Here is a 14,587-nt window from a genome sequence, read left to right on the forward strand (position 1 = left end):
AGATTATTAGAGTACAAGCCCTAGGAGGGTAGGAAACATGCCTTGATTCTGTTAAACTTTCTGGTACGCTCTGGCTAGCAGGCTCAAAATCTATTTGCATGGAAGGCAAAGGGAACATTACACAGGACGCTGGACAGATGAGGAAGCGAGGAGGGGACAGTGAGGATGGCAGGCGACAACAGGAACAAGCGACAGGAATTGAAGCAGCAGATCCCAACAGCAGAAAGAATGGACACGGTCTATGTCCAAGCCAGGAGAGACTCGCAGCAAGGCGAGGCCAGGGCAAGTGAGGCCATGTTTAGACCACTGCAGCAGGACAGCTGGCCACAGAGGCAGGAAAAGAGGGACGCACCGACAGAGCACAGGAGGGACGAGAGGGCAGACCTGCCGAGAGGCTGGCTGCGTTTTCTGCCTGTTCTCTGCTGAACTCATTCTGTGCACAGCCGAAGATACCTACTAATGCGGTGACAGGCTCAGCATGCCAGACAGCAATGGCACCCTTAACAGAACACATGGAGAGCACACATAATTTGAAAAGAGAGATGGGAGAAAAATGCAGGATCCACATGAAGTCAGTTCAACTGTTAACAAAGGTTCAGAAAGAAGGCTGGCCAAACTCCTTGCAGATTCGGAGTTGAGAAAGCTTTTGGGTCACCAGCATGCCTCAGATGATTAAAAAAAAGAGCATACTGGGTAAAGAAAGCCTCCTTCACTGATCACAGGTGTCATGATACTGAGAAATCTATGCTACTGAGTCAGGTAGGCAGGAAGTAAGCAAAGAGAATGGCAAATCGTGGTGATGATATGGAGCAGGGCTGAGGCACGCTTTCACAAGTGCCTGAGGGGCAGTAAATGGACACAACCCTGCAGAGCCTAATGGCCCTCTGCAAAGAACAGCGAAAACACACACAGTGTGTATGCGATTAACACTGCATAAACCAAAAGTGCACTGTTCTGAGAAAGGAGATTTTAACCTAGAGGTTCAGGGTGGGCCTGTGGTGGGAATGTCTAACAACCTCTGGAATAGAAAGCAAAATTCAGAATATATATGTGTTTATATGTCTTTTCCCTCAGGCATGAGGATCTGTGATTTAAAAGAAAAATGCCTTTGACCAACTCCTTTCCAAAAGATCAGAATCATTGTTGTAAGATAAAAATCTACACATTAAAATTAAATTAGGCCTGGCCTGTGGTGGCGCAGTGGACAGACCACCAACCTGGAACACTGAGGCTGCTGGTTCGAAACCCTGGCCCTGCCTGGTCGAGGGACATAAAACAAGCAACCAATGCATAGCTAGAATGAAGCAACCATTTCTCATTTACTATGCCATCCTCTCTCTGTAAAATCAATAAGCGGTATCTTTAAAAGAATTAAATTAGAAATTTAAATTAAGAACCATTTAGAAATAACATTTCCCATTTCTTGGAAATTACAACATTCTTCCACTGTTGGTGGAGTGGGGTGGGGCCTGAAGTCCTTTATTCAAACACAATCTTTGGTAGAATTTAAAATAATACCCCAACAGTTTTATTAACTTCTAGGAGACCAATTTTTATAATTTTTAATTCCTCTTCCAAACAAGGGGTTTAAATTACATACTTCAAAGCAGTGATTCCTAATACTTCCTGAGTTTCTCTGAAGGGCCGTTGAGGCACTCTCTAGAGAAATGCACATAAACATACGTGTTTATTTAGGTAACAGATCTACTGATGCGTGGAAGCCGCCTCCACATCAACAACCCTCATTCTGCAGTAAACACACCACCTTCTCACTAGTACATGGCATTTTAAAGGAAAATCTCAAGACAAAAAGGAGGAAAACTAGATTTTCTTGGCTTACAGATAAATCAGATTGTATGTTACCTAGTATTTAAAAAAAAAAAACAGAAAAATAAATAAGGTTATATAAAAGTCACAAAATATTAAAGTGGCTCTTTAAAATTCAAGAACCACAAATTACAAATACATTTTATTTAAATTATTTATTTTGTATTTTTCTGAAGTTGGAAACGAGGAGGCAGTCAGACAGACTCCTGCATGTGCCCGATCGGGATCCACCCGGCACGTCCACCAGGGGGCGATGCTCTGCCCATCTGGGGCATTGCTCTGTTGCAACCAGAGCCATTCTAGCGCCTGAGGCAGAAGCCACAGAGCCATCCTCAGTGCCCGGGCCAACTTTGCTCCAATGGAGCCTCGGCTGCGGGAGGGGAAGAGAAAGACAGAGAGGAAGGAGAGGGGGAGGGGTGGAGAAGCAGATGGGCGCTTCTCTTGTGTGCCCTGGTCGGGAATCGAACCCGGGACTCCTGCATGCCAGCCCGACACTCTACTACTGAGCCAAGTGGCCAGGGCCTACAAATACATTTTAAATCTATTCATATATATATGCAAAGAAAATTTTTGGACTGCGGCTAAGTAAGTATAATTTAAACAGTAAAAGGTAGCCTCTCATATTAAACTTCTCTGAAGAAATATGAACAGTCTTAGCCTGACTGGTGGTAGTGCAGTGGATAGAGCAGACTGTTGACCTGGGACACTGAGGACATAGGTTCGAAACCCCAAGGTTGCCAGCTTGAGTGTGGGCTCACCAGCTTGAGCTCAGGGTTGCCAGCTTGAGTGTGGGCTCACCAGCTTGAGCTCAGGGTCGCCAGCTTGAGTGTGGGATCATTGACACGATACCATGGTCGCTGGCCTGAGCCCAAAGGTTCCTGGCTTGAAGCCCAAGGTCACCAGCTTGAGCAAAGGGTCAAAGGCTTGGCTTGAACCCTGGCCAAGGCACTTATGAGAAGCAATCAGTGAACAACTAAAGTGATACAACTATGAGTTGATGCTTTCCATCCTTTGTCTCCCTTCCCATCTGTCTCTCTTGCTAAAAAAAAAAAAAAAAAAAAAAAAAAAAAAGGCTTTGGCCCTGGCCGGTTGGCTCAGCGGTAGAGCGTCGGCCTGGCGTGTGGGGGACCCGGGTTTGATTCCTGGCCAGGGCACATAGGAGAAGCGCCCATTTGCTTCTCCACGCCCCACCTCCTTCCTCTCTGTCTCTCTCTTCCCCTCCCGCAGCCAAGGCTCCATTGGAGCAAAAAATGGCCTGGGCACTGGGGATGGCTCCTTGGTCCCTGCCCCAGGCGCTAGAGTGGCTCTGGTCGCGGCAGAGCGACGCCCCGGAGGGGCAGAGCATCGTCCCCTGGTGGGCAGAGCTTCGCCCCAGGTGGGTGTGCCGGGTGGATCCCGGTCGGGCGCATGCGGGAGTCTGTCTGACTGTCTCTCCCCGTTTCCAGCTTCAAAAAAAAAAAAAAAAAAAAAAAGGCTTTGAAAATAACAGACTGATTAGGAAAGAGCACTAATTCCCCCAGAGACGATACTGCACACTGGAAACAAAACCTCTCTGAAGATTGTAGTTTATAACAACAGACTTCACATTTTCAGAGCCTGAGGCTTTCTGATCAAAACCAAGGTATTCTCTCATTTATAAAATGCAGAATCCACAGATCAAATCCCCTCGGTGACAGACATAGGGAGCAAGGGCTGCTCCCCTTGCTCCCTGTGCTTCCCCGAGTACTCACCCTGTTCAGAGAGCACCTACCTTGCATGTCAGAGACCGGGTGCAGGGCTTCTTGGTGTCAATATCAATAACCCCACAGTGTATGTCAGCATCAAACTCTCTTTCTGTCAAAAGCACACAGACATTACAATGGGCTCACCAAACATTCCCTTTTCTTATTTCTAAATAAGAAAAAAGGAAATCTCAAAACAGACAAATTATAACTTGAGTAAAATCAACCACATTATCTATAAATATAAAATACACAGTGTGCAAGCCCTGCACAGACAGTGACATCACTGAGAGTAGGGATTATGCCACTAGATCAGGAGAGAAACCGCTGAAGTCAGCATCACTCCATTCAGAAACACACCGCCTGAGAGGGACTTGTACTTTACGCACACACATGCACTTTAAATCAACCACAGTGAGAGGTCACGCACACAACTTCAGGAAATGCCTCTGAAAGCTGAAGCTGACCAGTTTTAAAAAGAAGACATATGGAGAGCAGTGCGCTTGCGCCCCCCTAAGAACAGCCAATTAAGAAACAGAGAAACGTTAAGAGAAGATGTGAAGTTACCTGACAATCTCTTATTTAAAAATTTCCTGTTATTGGAATTATCTTCAGATTTCTTTTCCAGAGTGGGCGGTGCAGGAAGCCCTTTGCCATTCAGAATCTGTCCAGGCGAAGGCAAGGTTGGCTTTGGTATTGAGGGGCAGTTAAGGCCAGGCTTGACTGAGGAACTCACAGTAGCAGGACAGGTCGGCCCCACTGCAGATTTCAGTAGTGTGCCATCCATCTTCGGATGAATCTTTTCCACTTTAACAGAGGGCGTCATGCTGGGTTGGGGAAGCGAGAAGGCCACTGTCTCAGTGCCCAGAGGCCCCCGGGGAACTGGGAGCCTGAGGGAAAAGGGGAGCCCGGATCTCCCCGTGTACTGTCACAGTGAGGCTCCCACAGGAATCTCGTGGAAGTCTGCTAGGATTGCCCAGAAACCTCAGGCAGGTTCACATCCACTCAGTCTGTAAGCCCTACTAGCAAGGCAAAAAGCTCCAGGGACCACCAAATTTACCTGCTATCTCATCATTCTAAAACAATCTTACATAGGAGCTTATGGGAAATCTAGACCTGCAATTCCGACAAAAAGCAAAATATGAAAAGGTCTAAAGGACCGAAGAATATTTGCAGGACCTGTAGGGAATATCTCTGAGAACTGTCATGTTTAAGAAAGGATCCGTCAAAACAAAGGAAACTGAATGAGTAGGAAAAAGAACATTGGGATTAAATAATATTTTCAAGAAATGTCACTAAAGACTTACAAGAACTGAAAGAAACCTAACTGTTGTATATCTCCGAGAAGAGGCTCTCTGCTTGTGTCAGTGAGCAAGACCAATGTTTAATTAGTAAATGATGTGTCACTAAAGTGCTGATTCTCTAGCCCCTAAAAGTGGTTTCTAACATAGAAGCTTGAAATACAAGCGCCTGGAACAGGGTTCCAGCTGCACTGTGAGCGCTGACTCCCTATGCCACTCACAAAGAACCTGCTTCTCTCGGCATCTGACTGCCACAACTATTTGGGTGCTGGATGCTGGTGTGAGACGCACATCTGGCCAGGCCTCTCTGTGGCCCGGCTCTGCAGAAGCAGATTTGGGCCGAGGAGGGCTGTAAACTGTTGAGCAGAATCAGTGCTTGCCCAGCTGCTAAGCTGGCAAGGGACTGACACGCTGCACTGGCATTTTCTCTGGCTTTCCAACAGCTCTAGGAACAAGAGCCAAGTCACTGCACTTGCACTCGGACAGATGAGCAGAGGCCAGGGCTTAGCAACCAGGACAAACAGCCCCAAAGAGCTGTACCTGAGACAGCCTGACAAAACAGGGACACCGCAAGACACCACGCTGCTCTCAGCTGGCTAGTCCTGAACAGGAGCAGGTGCTGGACGCTGCCCAGAGATTAACCAGGTTATCAGACCTTGGGATTGAGATGTGGCGTGCCCCCAGAGGGAGGCAGGCCAGGGAAAAGCCGACCGCCGTCAAGGCTGAGGGATGCCATAACGAGGCATATGTTTCTCTGGGAGCGCACGGCAGCTCCCTCACGTGACCACAGGGAGCGTGCCGACCCACAGAGCCTCTGCAGAACCCTGCCAAAGCCTCGTCTGGCGGGTGCAGACCACTCCAGCCTTCCCCCATTGCCACGGCACTGGGATGTGAACCCAGGACCAGGGGAGGAAGCACTGCTTCCCCACATGCTTTGCAGGCCCCAGAAATCCTAGAACAGCATCTGGGAATCTCTCCTTTTTACTCCTCCTATCACCAACAGCAGCCGCTGAAGCACCAGCATCCACTTATTTATGCTCTCCTGTGGGCCAGACACTATGCCAGGGGCTTGGCTCTAGTATATCGATCCCACTGCTCCCAGGAACCCTGCACAGTTGTGGTTATTTTCAGACTTCAAGGAAAACAGTGCCATGTGCAAGGACCCACAGCTAGGAAGTGACAGAGTTGGGATTTGAACCCAGGATTTCAATGAGGGACTCTCAGCTAAAGCTCTTCAGCCTTACTACACTCCCTTCTCCTTATCTGGGAAAGGCGATAACAATAATACCCTTTTCATAGGGCTGTTGGGATAATTAAATGGCAACATACATGCAGAGCCAAAGTCCCAATAGGTGGCACACAGTAAAGGAGCAATAAACAAGTATTATTCACCTTATACTTAATGTTACTCCTACTCTGTAAAATTGCCCAAGATATGACAGGAAACAAACAAAAAATGACATATATTTGAATTTTCCCCAAAGTAGGCTCTCTTCTCCAGAATGCCCAGACACTCTCCAACGACCAGGTGCCCAGTTCCACCTCTGCCGGGTACGTGTCCCGAACCAGCTTGGCCATACTCACATTCTAGCATGGGGGACTCTACTCTGCTGGGCAGGATGCATGGGCCTGGGGTTCCCCCTGAGCTGCAGTTTCTCTTTGGGTGATTTCAACAGCTTGGAACTTAATGAGGACGCGCTGAGAACACCTCCACTGGCAGAGCGGCCACTTCCACTGCCGCCTCTGCTTTTGGACAGAGAAGGGAAGAAGGAGAATAATGATGTGGAAGGAACGGCCAAAGACGGCTTACTGGATGAACTATGTCTTCTTTCTGAAAAGGAAAACAAGGAAGAAAAACAACACTGTCTTTCAGGAAAGACTCCAATGAAACCTTGGAAGAGTCCCCTGAAATATAACATATTTAGGTTCAAAGATGCCTCACTAAGTAAACATATACATATTTAGTGCTGCAGCTTTCAGAAGTGGCTTATCTAGGCCCCACAGACTTATTTAGTATTCCAGGAACTGATCCTTCTGCTGAGGACACGTCTCAGCATGAAGAGCTTTATCATTAATAGATAGCCATTAGCAAATTAAACAGCCATTCTAAACCCAAGAACACTAGGTTTTGCACATGAACCTCACTGGCTCCAACTTGCATTCAAAGAGAAGAAAATTATTCATTCATCTGCAGAACTGTGCTAATTAACACCTTATGGAATTCATTCTTCCTTTCTAGATTCTACCTTTCCAATTTTCAAAATAGTAAAATGTTAAGAAACAAATTGTACCCACTAGCATACGACACCAAATAAGAATGTTTCTAGGGTTATCTTATCATTCCTTAAGGATCTGTGCTGAAATTTTCCAGTGAATCATCTCATTCCCCGTTTCTAATCATCTCGCTCAGCACAGACGGCATAGCTCCAGGTCACAACGTGCAGACAGATGCCCAAGCGCAAGACAAAACCCCACGAAGAGCTGTGCCTGGTGTTCACACCAGAAGTAGAGCGAACTGGAGTGCAGACTATACAGGTGGACAGGAAAATAGGTCTATCCCCTGGAGAACCAGGTTTGCTCAAGGCAATCCATATTAAATAAATCCAGAGCAGTTGAAGAATGGTACTATCAGAAACAAGTAAATTATTAAGTAACTTTATCTACTTTTAGTATCTTACCATGGTAGCTAAGTGCCTGTCTTCAATTAAACTTGTAATTTAAAATGGCACATTTGCTTAACTCTAAGTTTTAAAATGTATGTGAACTAACATTTACTTATCACAATATGGAAGTGCTATGAGTATTTAAAAAACTAAGCACCTTAGAATCAATGACTAGAAGTATCACTTAAATGGTTTATTTCCAAAGGTCTTCAGCCTCTCTGGGCAGCTGTGATGACTTGTTCCCGGAAGGATGCTTGCTCAGTGATGCTCTCTCTACGAGGTACATAAGAACCTGCTCTATACCCGGACAAAATTGTTATACTTTCTACAGACAAAATTCAAATTCTCCAACTCAGCTGCACAAGGCCACAACCAGATGAGGAAGACGAAATCGACAGTGATGTATAAGTGTCAGAGGCTTTCTTTTACTTTCCTGATAAGCCGTGTTTAAGGAAGGGAAAACTAAAATAACTTAAATAATATTCCAAATTTGATATCTGAGGTTTGAAAAATTCAGTTTCTCTGTTGACTGTGATAGCAAATGCTCTGAATCAGGGGTCCCCAAACTGCGGCCCCCTGAGGCCATTTATCTGGCCCCCGCCGCACTTCTGGAAGGGGCACCTCTTTCATTGGTGGTCAGTGAGAGGAGCACTGTATGTGGCGGTGCCCCAAAGTGCGGCGTCGCTCACGTACAGTACTACTTTCAGTGACGCAGGAAGAACGCCTCACGGCTCGGAAGCACGTCATATCACTGTTACGGCTAGCAGTGACAAATATGGAACCGGACATTGACCATCTCATTATCCAAAAGCAGGCCCGTAGTTCCCATTGAAATATTGGTCAGTTTGTTGACTTAAATTTACTTGTTCTTTATTTTAAATATTGTATTTGGTCCCGTTTTGTTTTTTTACTTTAAAATAAGATATGTGCAGTGTGCATAGGGATTTGTTCATAGTTTTTTTTATAGTCCGGCCCTCCAACGGTCTGAGGGACAGTGAACTGGCCCCGTGTAAAAATTTGGGGGACCCCTGCTCTGAATGGACTCTCAAGGGTCAGCCCTTGCCAGCCAGAACTCTGTCTCCATTCTGCTGCCGGCCTTGGCTGGAAAGGCTCCCTAAGCCACATCTTGATCATCCCCTGTAAGGCACGGCACAGCAGAGGCCTCCAATTCGCATCTGCGTGACCCTTAGAGATTTTCCTGGAGAACAGTGATTTTCAAATGGTCCAAGACCAGTGGTTCTCAACCTTGGCTATAAATTGACATAACCAAATGAACTCAAAAGATACTGATACCTAAATCCCACTCTCAGAAATTGGGATTGGACAGATCTGGGATGTGGCCTGGGCATCCAGACTGTTACAAGCTCCCCTGTGCAGCCAAGATAGAGAACCTGTCTTAGACCAGGCTAATGCCTCAAACAGCCTTACCCACGGCCAAGTTAACATCTGTATAGTGCTGAGAACACTGCTTGGCACATGGCACTATATATATTTGAGGGTTTGTTAAAAGCTCTCGGCTGCTTCTTGTTCTCAACTGTTTTCAAACATTTATCAACTGTTCTTACCAAAGCCACATAAAATACTTCTTTGTGCTCAACATTTTAATTTAAATGATCAACTCTACTATTCCCCATTCCTCCTCAGTCTAACATGAACCAGTCTCTCGTGGGCGCATCATTGCTACTTTGGACAGGACAATTCTTCCATAGGTTTCGCAAGAGTTAGAATTCCTGGTCTCCCGTCCCTTATCACCAGGGGTGCAAACTTTAAACTACTCCCCAATCCATTTTTAGGTGGCCTAAAGCAAGGTACCTCGCTTGAGAAATATTTTTCCAAAACAATAGGTCTGGTAAGCTTACTATATATATTTTTCTGATGTACATTAAAATAATTAAATATTAAATTTAAAACATTCATGTTCATCTTTACAGATCATCTTGTGTATGGCTGTGGCAGTGTACTAAAGGATCAATACCACGTTTGTGGCTGAGGGGAAACCCAGCTAGGACTTTGACTTGAAGGAAGTACACTCCTTTTTCTATCCTCTGGTATCAGAGTTGTCAAGCCAACTGTCTCAAGTAAATGTGATATATTTTCTCTTGATGTCAAATGATATCAATAACATTCTTAATCTAATTAAATGCAGTCAGTTCTGTTACAATGCTTTTTTTGAGAATGTAAATCTATTCCAAAGCCAATAATAAACTAAAAAACAAAAACATAAACAAAACCCCAATTTGAACATAATGAAATTTTACATTCACTTTTGCAGGATTTCATCTGCAAGAAGCACTAGATAGATGAATGCAGAAACCCCCCGAAGCTGAAATGAGCCCTGTGGGGACACACAGAACGCTCCTGCACTCACTACCTCCCCAGTCTACCATGCATGTAAGGAGCCACACTCACCCACACCTGGGACTACAGCTGTCCAATGAGTTCAGAGCACCTTCCTCCCACCACTACACAACAGTTCGCAAGCTGCCATCCTCTTGAAACCTATTCTAGAAGCAAATGACAAGTAGTTTTCAAGGTACATTGTTGTATTTATTCTAGTATATGTACTTTTAACCATTTAATCTATATAAAACTGCTACTAAAAAAAACCTGCTATATTTTTTTGTTAGGTTCCTATCTTTTTCTGTGTGTCACTGAAGAAGTTTTCGAGTGTTGTGCCCATAATTTAATTTTCTCAATAAGTCTCATGTGGTCTTTAGTGCATAATTTTGCATAGTGCAGTAATTTTTGTAGGAACGTGCATTGTGTTATAGCAGAACTGACTGTAACTTTGAGCTTGTCCTTTAAATCTTCTATTCAAATCATCCATTCTCTTCATTTTCTTTCTTTCTTCCCTTTCCTTCTTTGAAGAGGGGATAGACTTCTGCATGCGCCCCAACTGGGATCCACCCAGCGGCCCCTGTCTGGGGCCAATGCTCAAATCAATCAAACTATTTTTAGTGCCCGAGGCCAATGTGCTCAGAACAACTGAGCCATCTTCAGTGCCCAGGACCAACACTTGAACCAACTGAGCTACTACTGGCTATGGGAGGGAAATGAGGGTAACAGGGTAAGCAGAGGAAGAGGGAGAAAAGGGAAAGGTGGTAGGGGGAGAGAAGCAGATGGTTGTTTCTCCTGTGTGCCTTGACCAGGAATCAAACCTGGGGTGTCCATATGCCAGGCCAATACTATCCATGGAGCCAACTGGCCAAGGTGCTTTTATTTAGTTAGTGCTTTTCTTGTCTATTAACTCTTTTTAACTTTTTAAAAGACTTTATTCATCTTAGAGAGAGAGAAAGAGAGAAGGGGGAGAAGCAGGAAGCATCAACTCCCATATGTGCCTTGACAGGGCAAGCTCAGGGTTTCGAACCGCCGACCTCAATGTTCTAGGTCAACATTTTATCCACTGCACCACCACTCAGGTCAGGCATCTATTAACTCTTAAAATGGAATTTTGCACTACAAAATCAATATTCAAAGCTTCCAAACATTAAAAGTCAGCTGACGTATCAATAGCATTTCCAAAAAAATTTGTATTTTCTATTTCAACAATAAAAGTTATTTAAAAATTGATAATGGCAATCTATCATGTAAACTTCTTTCATATACTAAAACTTGAAACAGGATATGTGTGTCTCTCTCTTTCTGAGATTTGGGTTGAAAAGTGCCAACTGAAATCCTTATCCTGGTGCTGAAGCGAGTTGTTCCTTCACATCATGGTCTGGTAACTTACTCTCCAGAAAGGGCAGCATCTGCTTTCCCTTTGCAAAAGAGCAAAGAGGAAAACCAAATTTAATTACACTTGAGTTGGACTTTCCTCATCCTTTCATTGTGGACACTTATTTTTCAAAAGATGTTAAACTGAGCTTTCAGCTTAAAAAGTGTGTGTTCCTAGATCAAAAGTAGAGTGAGAAAGCTATGGGCAATGTTAGGAAACTTATATTAAGTGGACAAACTGGTGGCCAGATGCTAAGCATAACTGCAATGTGGTTTGGTGAAGAGTTCAAGTTGAATTTTTAAAGCACTCCTCTCTCCTGGGTCTGGCAGCAGCCCAGAGAAAGCACCGTCTGTCCCTAAGTGACGAGGGCACTGTGAATGGCTCCAGCAAGGGGAGACGGGCACGCAGACAGACAGACACATACACATACCCGGAAAGGCACAAGAAAGACAGAAAGATACATGGATAAGTGAGTGTGAGTGTGAGTGTGAGTGTGTGTGGGGGTGACCTAGCAGACAGACAGATGTGGAGATAAAGGAAGAAAAGGAGAGTGAGTATGGATGTGTTGGGCTTTCTTTCCCATTGTGGCTTAAACATGTGACACCACTGAAGCCAAGGGCAGGATACGACAGCGGGGAAGGGATAGCCAGCTTTCTCTAAGTCTTCCAAAGTGGAAAGCAACCAAAAATACTAAGCCTGTAATTTTGGAATCATGCTGAGATTTAAATATATAAATGCGTATCTCACTTCAGCAAAGAGCTTAAAGCAAATACTTAGATCTTTTTAAGTAAAAAATAAATATTGCTTTGAAACGAACTAAAAATAACTTATAATACACACGTGTCAAGCTTAGGGCACAAACATAAAAAGCAGTCTAAGCAAACTGTAACTTCATTCATGGTTGAGAAAAATCTAGAAAGAACTATGTCAAACTTTTTAAAAGAGGCAGAGTAGCAATGCGATCCCAGGAAGACTGACTCTAGCAGCCAGGCTAAACCACACTCTAACCCACCAGCCCTCAGCAAGCCCTTATATACGGTCCTAGGGCAGGCAGGATGGAGGGGGAAGGGAGCGTACTCATCAGTAAGAAGCCCGTCTTCCCAACTGCTCAGCAAAGGCAGGCGAATTACTAGCGCAAAAGACTACACGGGCTGAATAAAACAGGGTCAAGACGGAATGGTATATCTAGGGTGGAGAGTCTGAATCTGTGTAAAAACCCCAGGATTTCACCTTTCTGTTCTGGAGGTTGGTATCCTAATGATTAGCGACGGCTGTCGGTGTAGCTATCCCCCTCCTCCTCTACTGGCCTTAAAACATCAAAGATGATTTGAAGAGTGAATTTTGGTTGAAAGAGTCAGTAGGGCTATCTTTCTGACTTGACTAAAAAGAATCTCCTTACAAAGTTCCAAGATAAGTATGTTTACAAAGAAGCCCCAGCCGGAACAGCGAATGCCCATACTATGGGATGAGGCTGCGCTGACCAGCGTAAAGACGCATGCTTCTCCAGCCACTCTGGTCCCGGTGGCCCTCCCACAAGCCTCAGTGCAGTCAGGCACAGTCTAGATATGGAATGACTAAGAAACCAGCCTGCACAGAATCCAAGGTAAAATAAAAATACTCTTGTATAGGTCACCTGCGAGGGTAAGAACTTTGGAGTCAGAGAGACACAGGAGTTTAAATGCTTATTCTGCAACTTACTAAGCAAGGGATCAGGGCCTCCACCCACCTTGGCATCTTCTCTGTCAAACCTACCTTGCAGGGCTGTTGGGATTAAATGACAGTTGTGAAGCCTGCATCCCAGGCTGACTATGGACCAGGTACTGGTAACTCCATAGGAAGTAAGACAGAGATGTTCCCTGTTAGTTCAGTGGATGCCAGTTACAGACTTTAGTGAGAAAGGCCTGCTGATTATCAGAGCAGGCAGAAATCATTTAAAAACAAAACAAACCCACACACAGTTATCTTCTCCAGTGTGGTATAGATTTAGTATATTTAGTTTATATGTCAGTTCAGGAAGATACTAAGCTCTTCTCAGATAAGAACTAGAGGAACAACTTCTAGAATTCATTTTAAATGAATAAATTCACACCAACCAAAAAGGATGCTCGTTCAAGCTAAAGGTATTTTTATAAATAAAAAATTGGCTCATTTTCTTGACAAAATTGAGTCACTCTGGAAGAATCAATTTTGGGTAAAGTGGAAAAAAGTGAAGATCAAGTTTGAGTCCAAGGGTAGAAATTTTAGGTGGATTATCAAAGTAATGATTCCTAAAGTTCACAAATATTTCTCTAAATAAAAGTCACACTTTTGGATGGATTCGATCAGGTAAGGTTAATACAGAGTGCATACTCTGTAAGGAAAGGCCCAATGAGAAATACCAATCCATATTTCAAGCAATGTATGATTTCATGGGGTCTTTGACAGCCCCATTTCACTAAGACTCTACAACTACTCCCATTTAAAGAAAGGATTTCTAATAATCAAGCTTACACATGGCTATAAGATGTAAAACACAAGTAAAAATGTACAGGTCCTTTGTCTGGGCACAGCAAGGAATAACTGCATATACCAGAAAGCTCAGTTTAGAAACTCTGGGCCATTTATTAAGCAACCCTTCACAAATTTCGCTAACTTGCTTAATCCAGGTTGAAAATAACTGCCATGTGCTACTAGAGAGCTCCCAGTGGACCCACACTGTCATACTTCACCCTCAGGACACCAAACACAGGTCATGAGATATCAACTGGCATCGGCTGTCTTTCACAAGGATTACTACCCAATATGGCATTCTAGAAGCAATATCTGTGAAACCAGGACTTTGGGTTTGACATAGTAGTCATCTATTTTTTTCCTATTAACTGTTAAACACTTAGTATACCATTTAAAATCATACCATCAACTATGCATGGACACGATCCAGTTAATAACATCTTCTCACTACTTTCACTGTCAAATTTTCCCTGTGAATGTGCTTCCTCTTTTCTAAAAGCACTCATGTGTCCTGACCAGCAAACGTAGTTCTACTCCACTCCTTCTTGTCACATACATTTTCAAGCCTAAGTTTGCTTTTCTTCCATCCAATTTTTTTAGGGTCCCCAAGCACTTGATTAGTAGTCTCATGCTAACAAGGAAGCAAATGAGTGGGACTGTCCCCATAAGATGCCAACCACAAGTTGGGAAATCCAGAGCTGCTCTCTGAGACGCACTGCCTCAAAGGACAATTAGCCAAAACTAGGGCCCAAGGCAGCCTCAGAGCGTGCTTAGGAGGGTCACTAACAGCACTGGAAAACAGCGAGGAAGAAAAAGTCTTTAGCACAAAGCACTTGGCATCATTTCCACTAGAGAGATTGAAGTGAAAAG

The 14,587-nt window shown here is 44.3% G+C and overlaps 1 protein-coding gene across 9 annotated transcripts in view; it reads right to left on the reverse strand.

The window, feature by feature from the left end:
* Window positions 1-14,587, reverse strand: part of ATXN7 (ataxin 7) — a 156,331-nt gene that overhangs the window by 17,349 nt on the left and 124,395 nt on the right. For all 9 annotated transcript variants that reach the window (XM_066245283.1, XM_066245286.1, XM_066245280.1 and 6 more), the window contains 3 exons: window positions 6,434-6,680; window positions 4,116-4,375; window positions 3,578-3,660 (listed from right to left, as the gene is read on the reverse strand). In XM_066245283.1, the coding sequence (XP_066101380.1) occupies window positions 3,578-3,660; window positions 4,116-4,375; window positions 6,434-6,680 (590 nt within the window). The remainder of the gene's footprint in view (window positions 1-3,577; window positions 3,661-4,115; window positions 4,376-6,433; window positions 6,681-14,587) is intronic.

This window comes from Saccopteryx bilineata, chromosome 10 (genome assembly GCF_036850765.1).
Source record: "Saccopteryx bilineata isolate mSacBil1 chromosome 10, mSacBil1_pri_phased_curated, whole genome shotgun sequence".
Taxonomy (NCBI): domain Eukaryota; kingdom Metazoa; phylum Chordata; class Mammalia; order Chiroptera; family Emballonuridae; genus Saccopteryx; species Saccopteryx bilineata.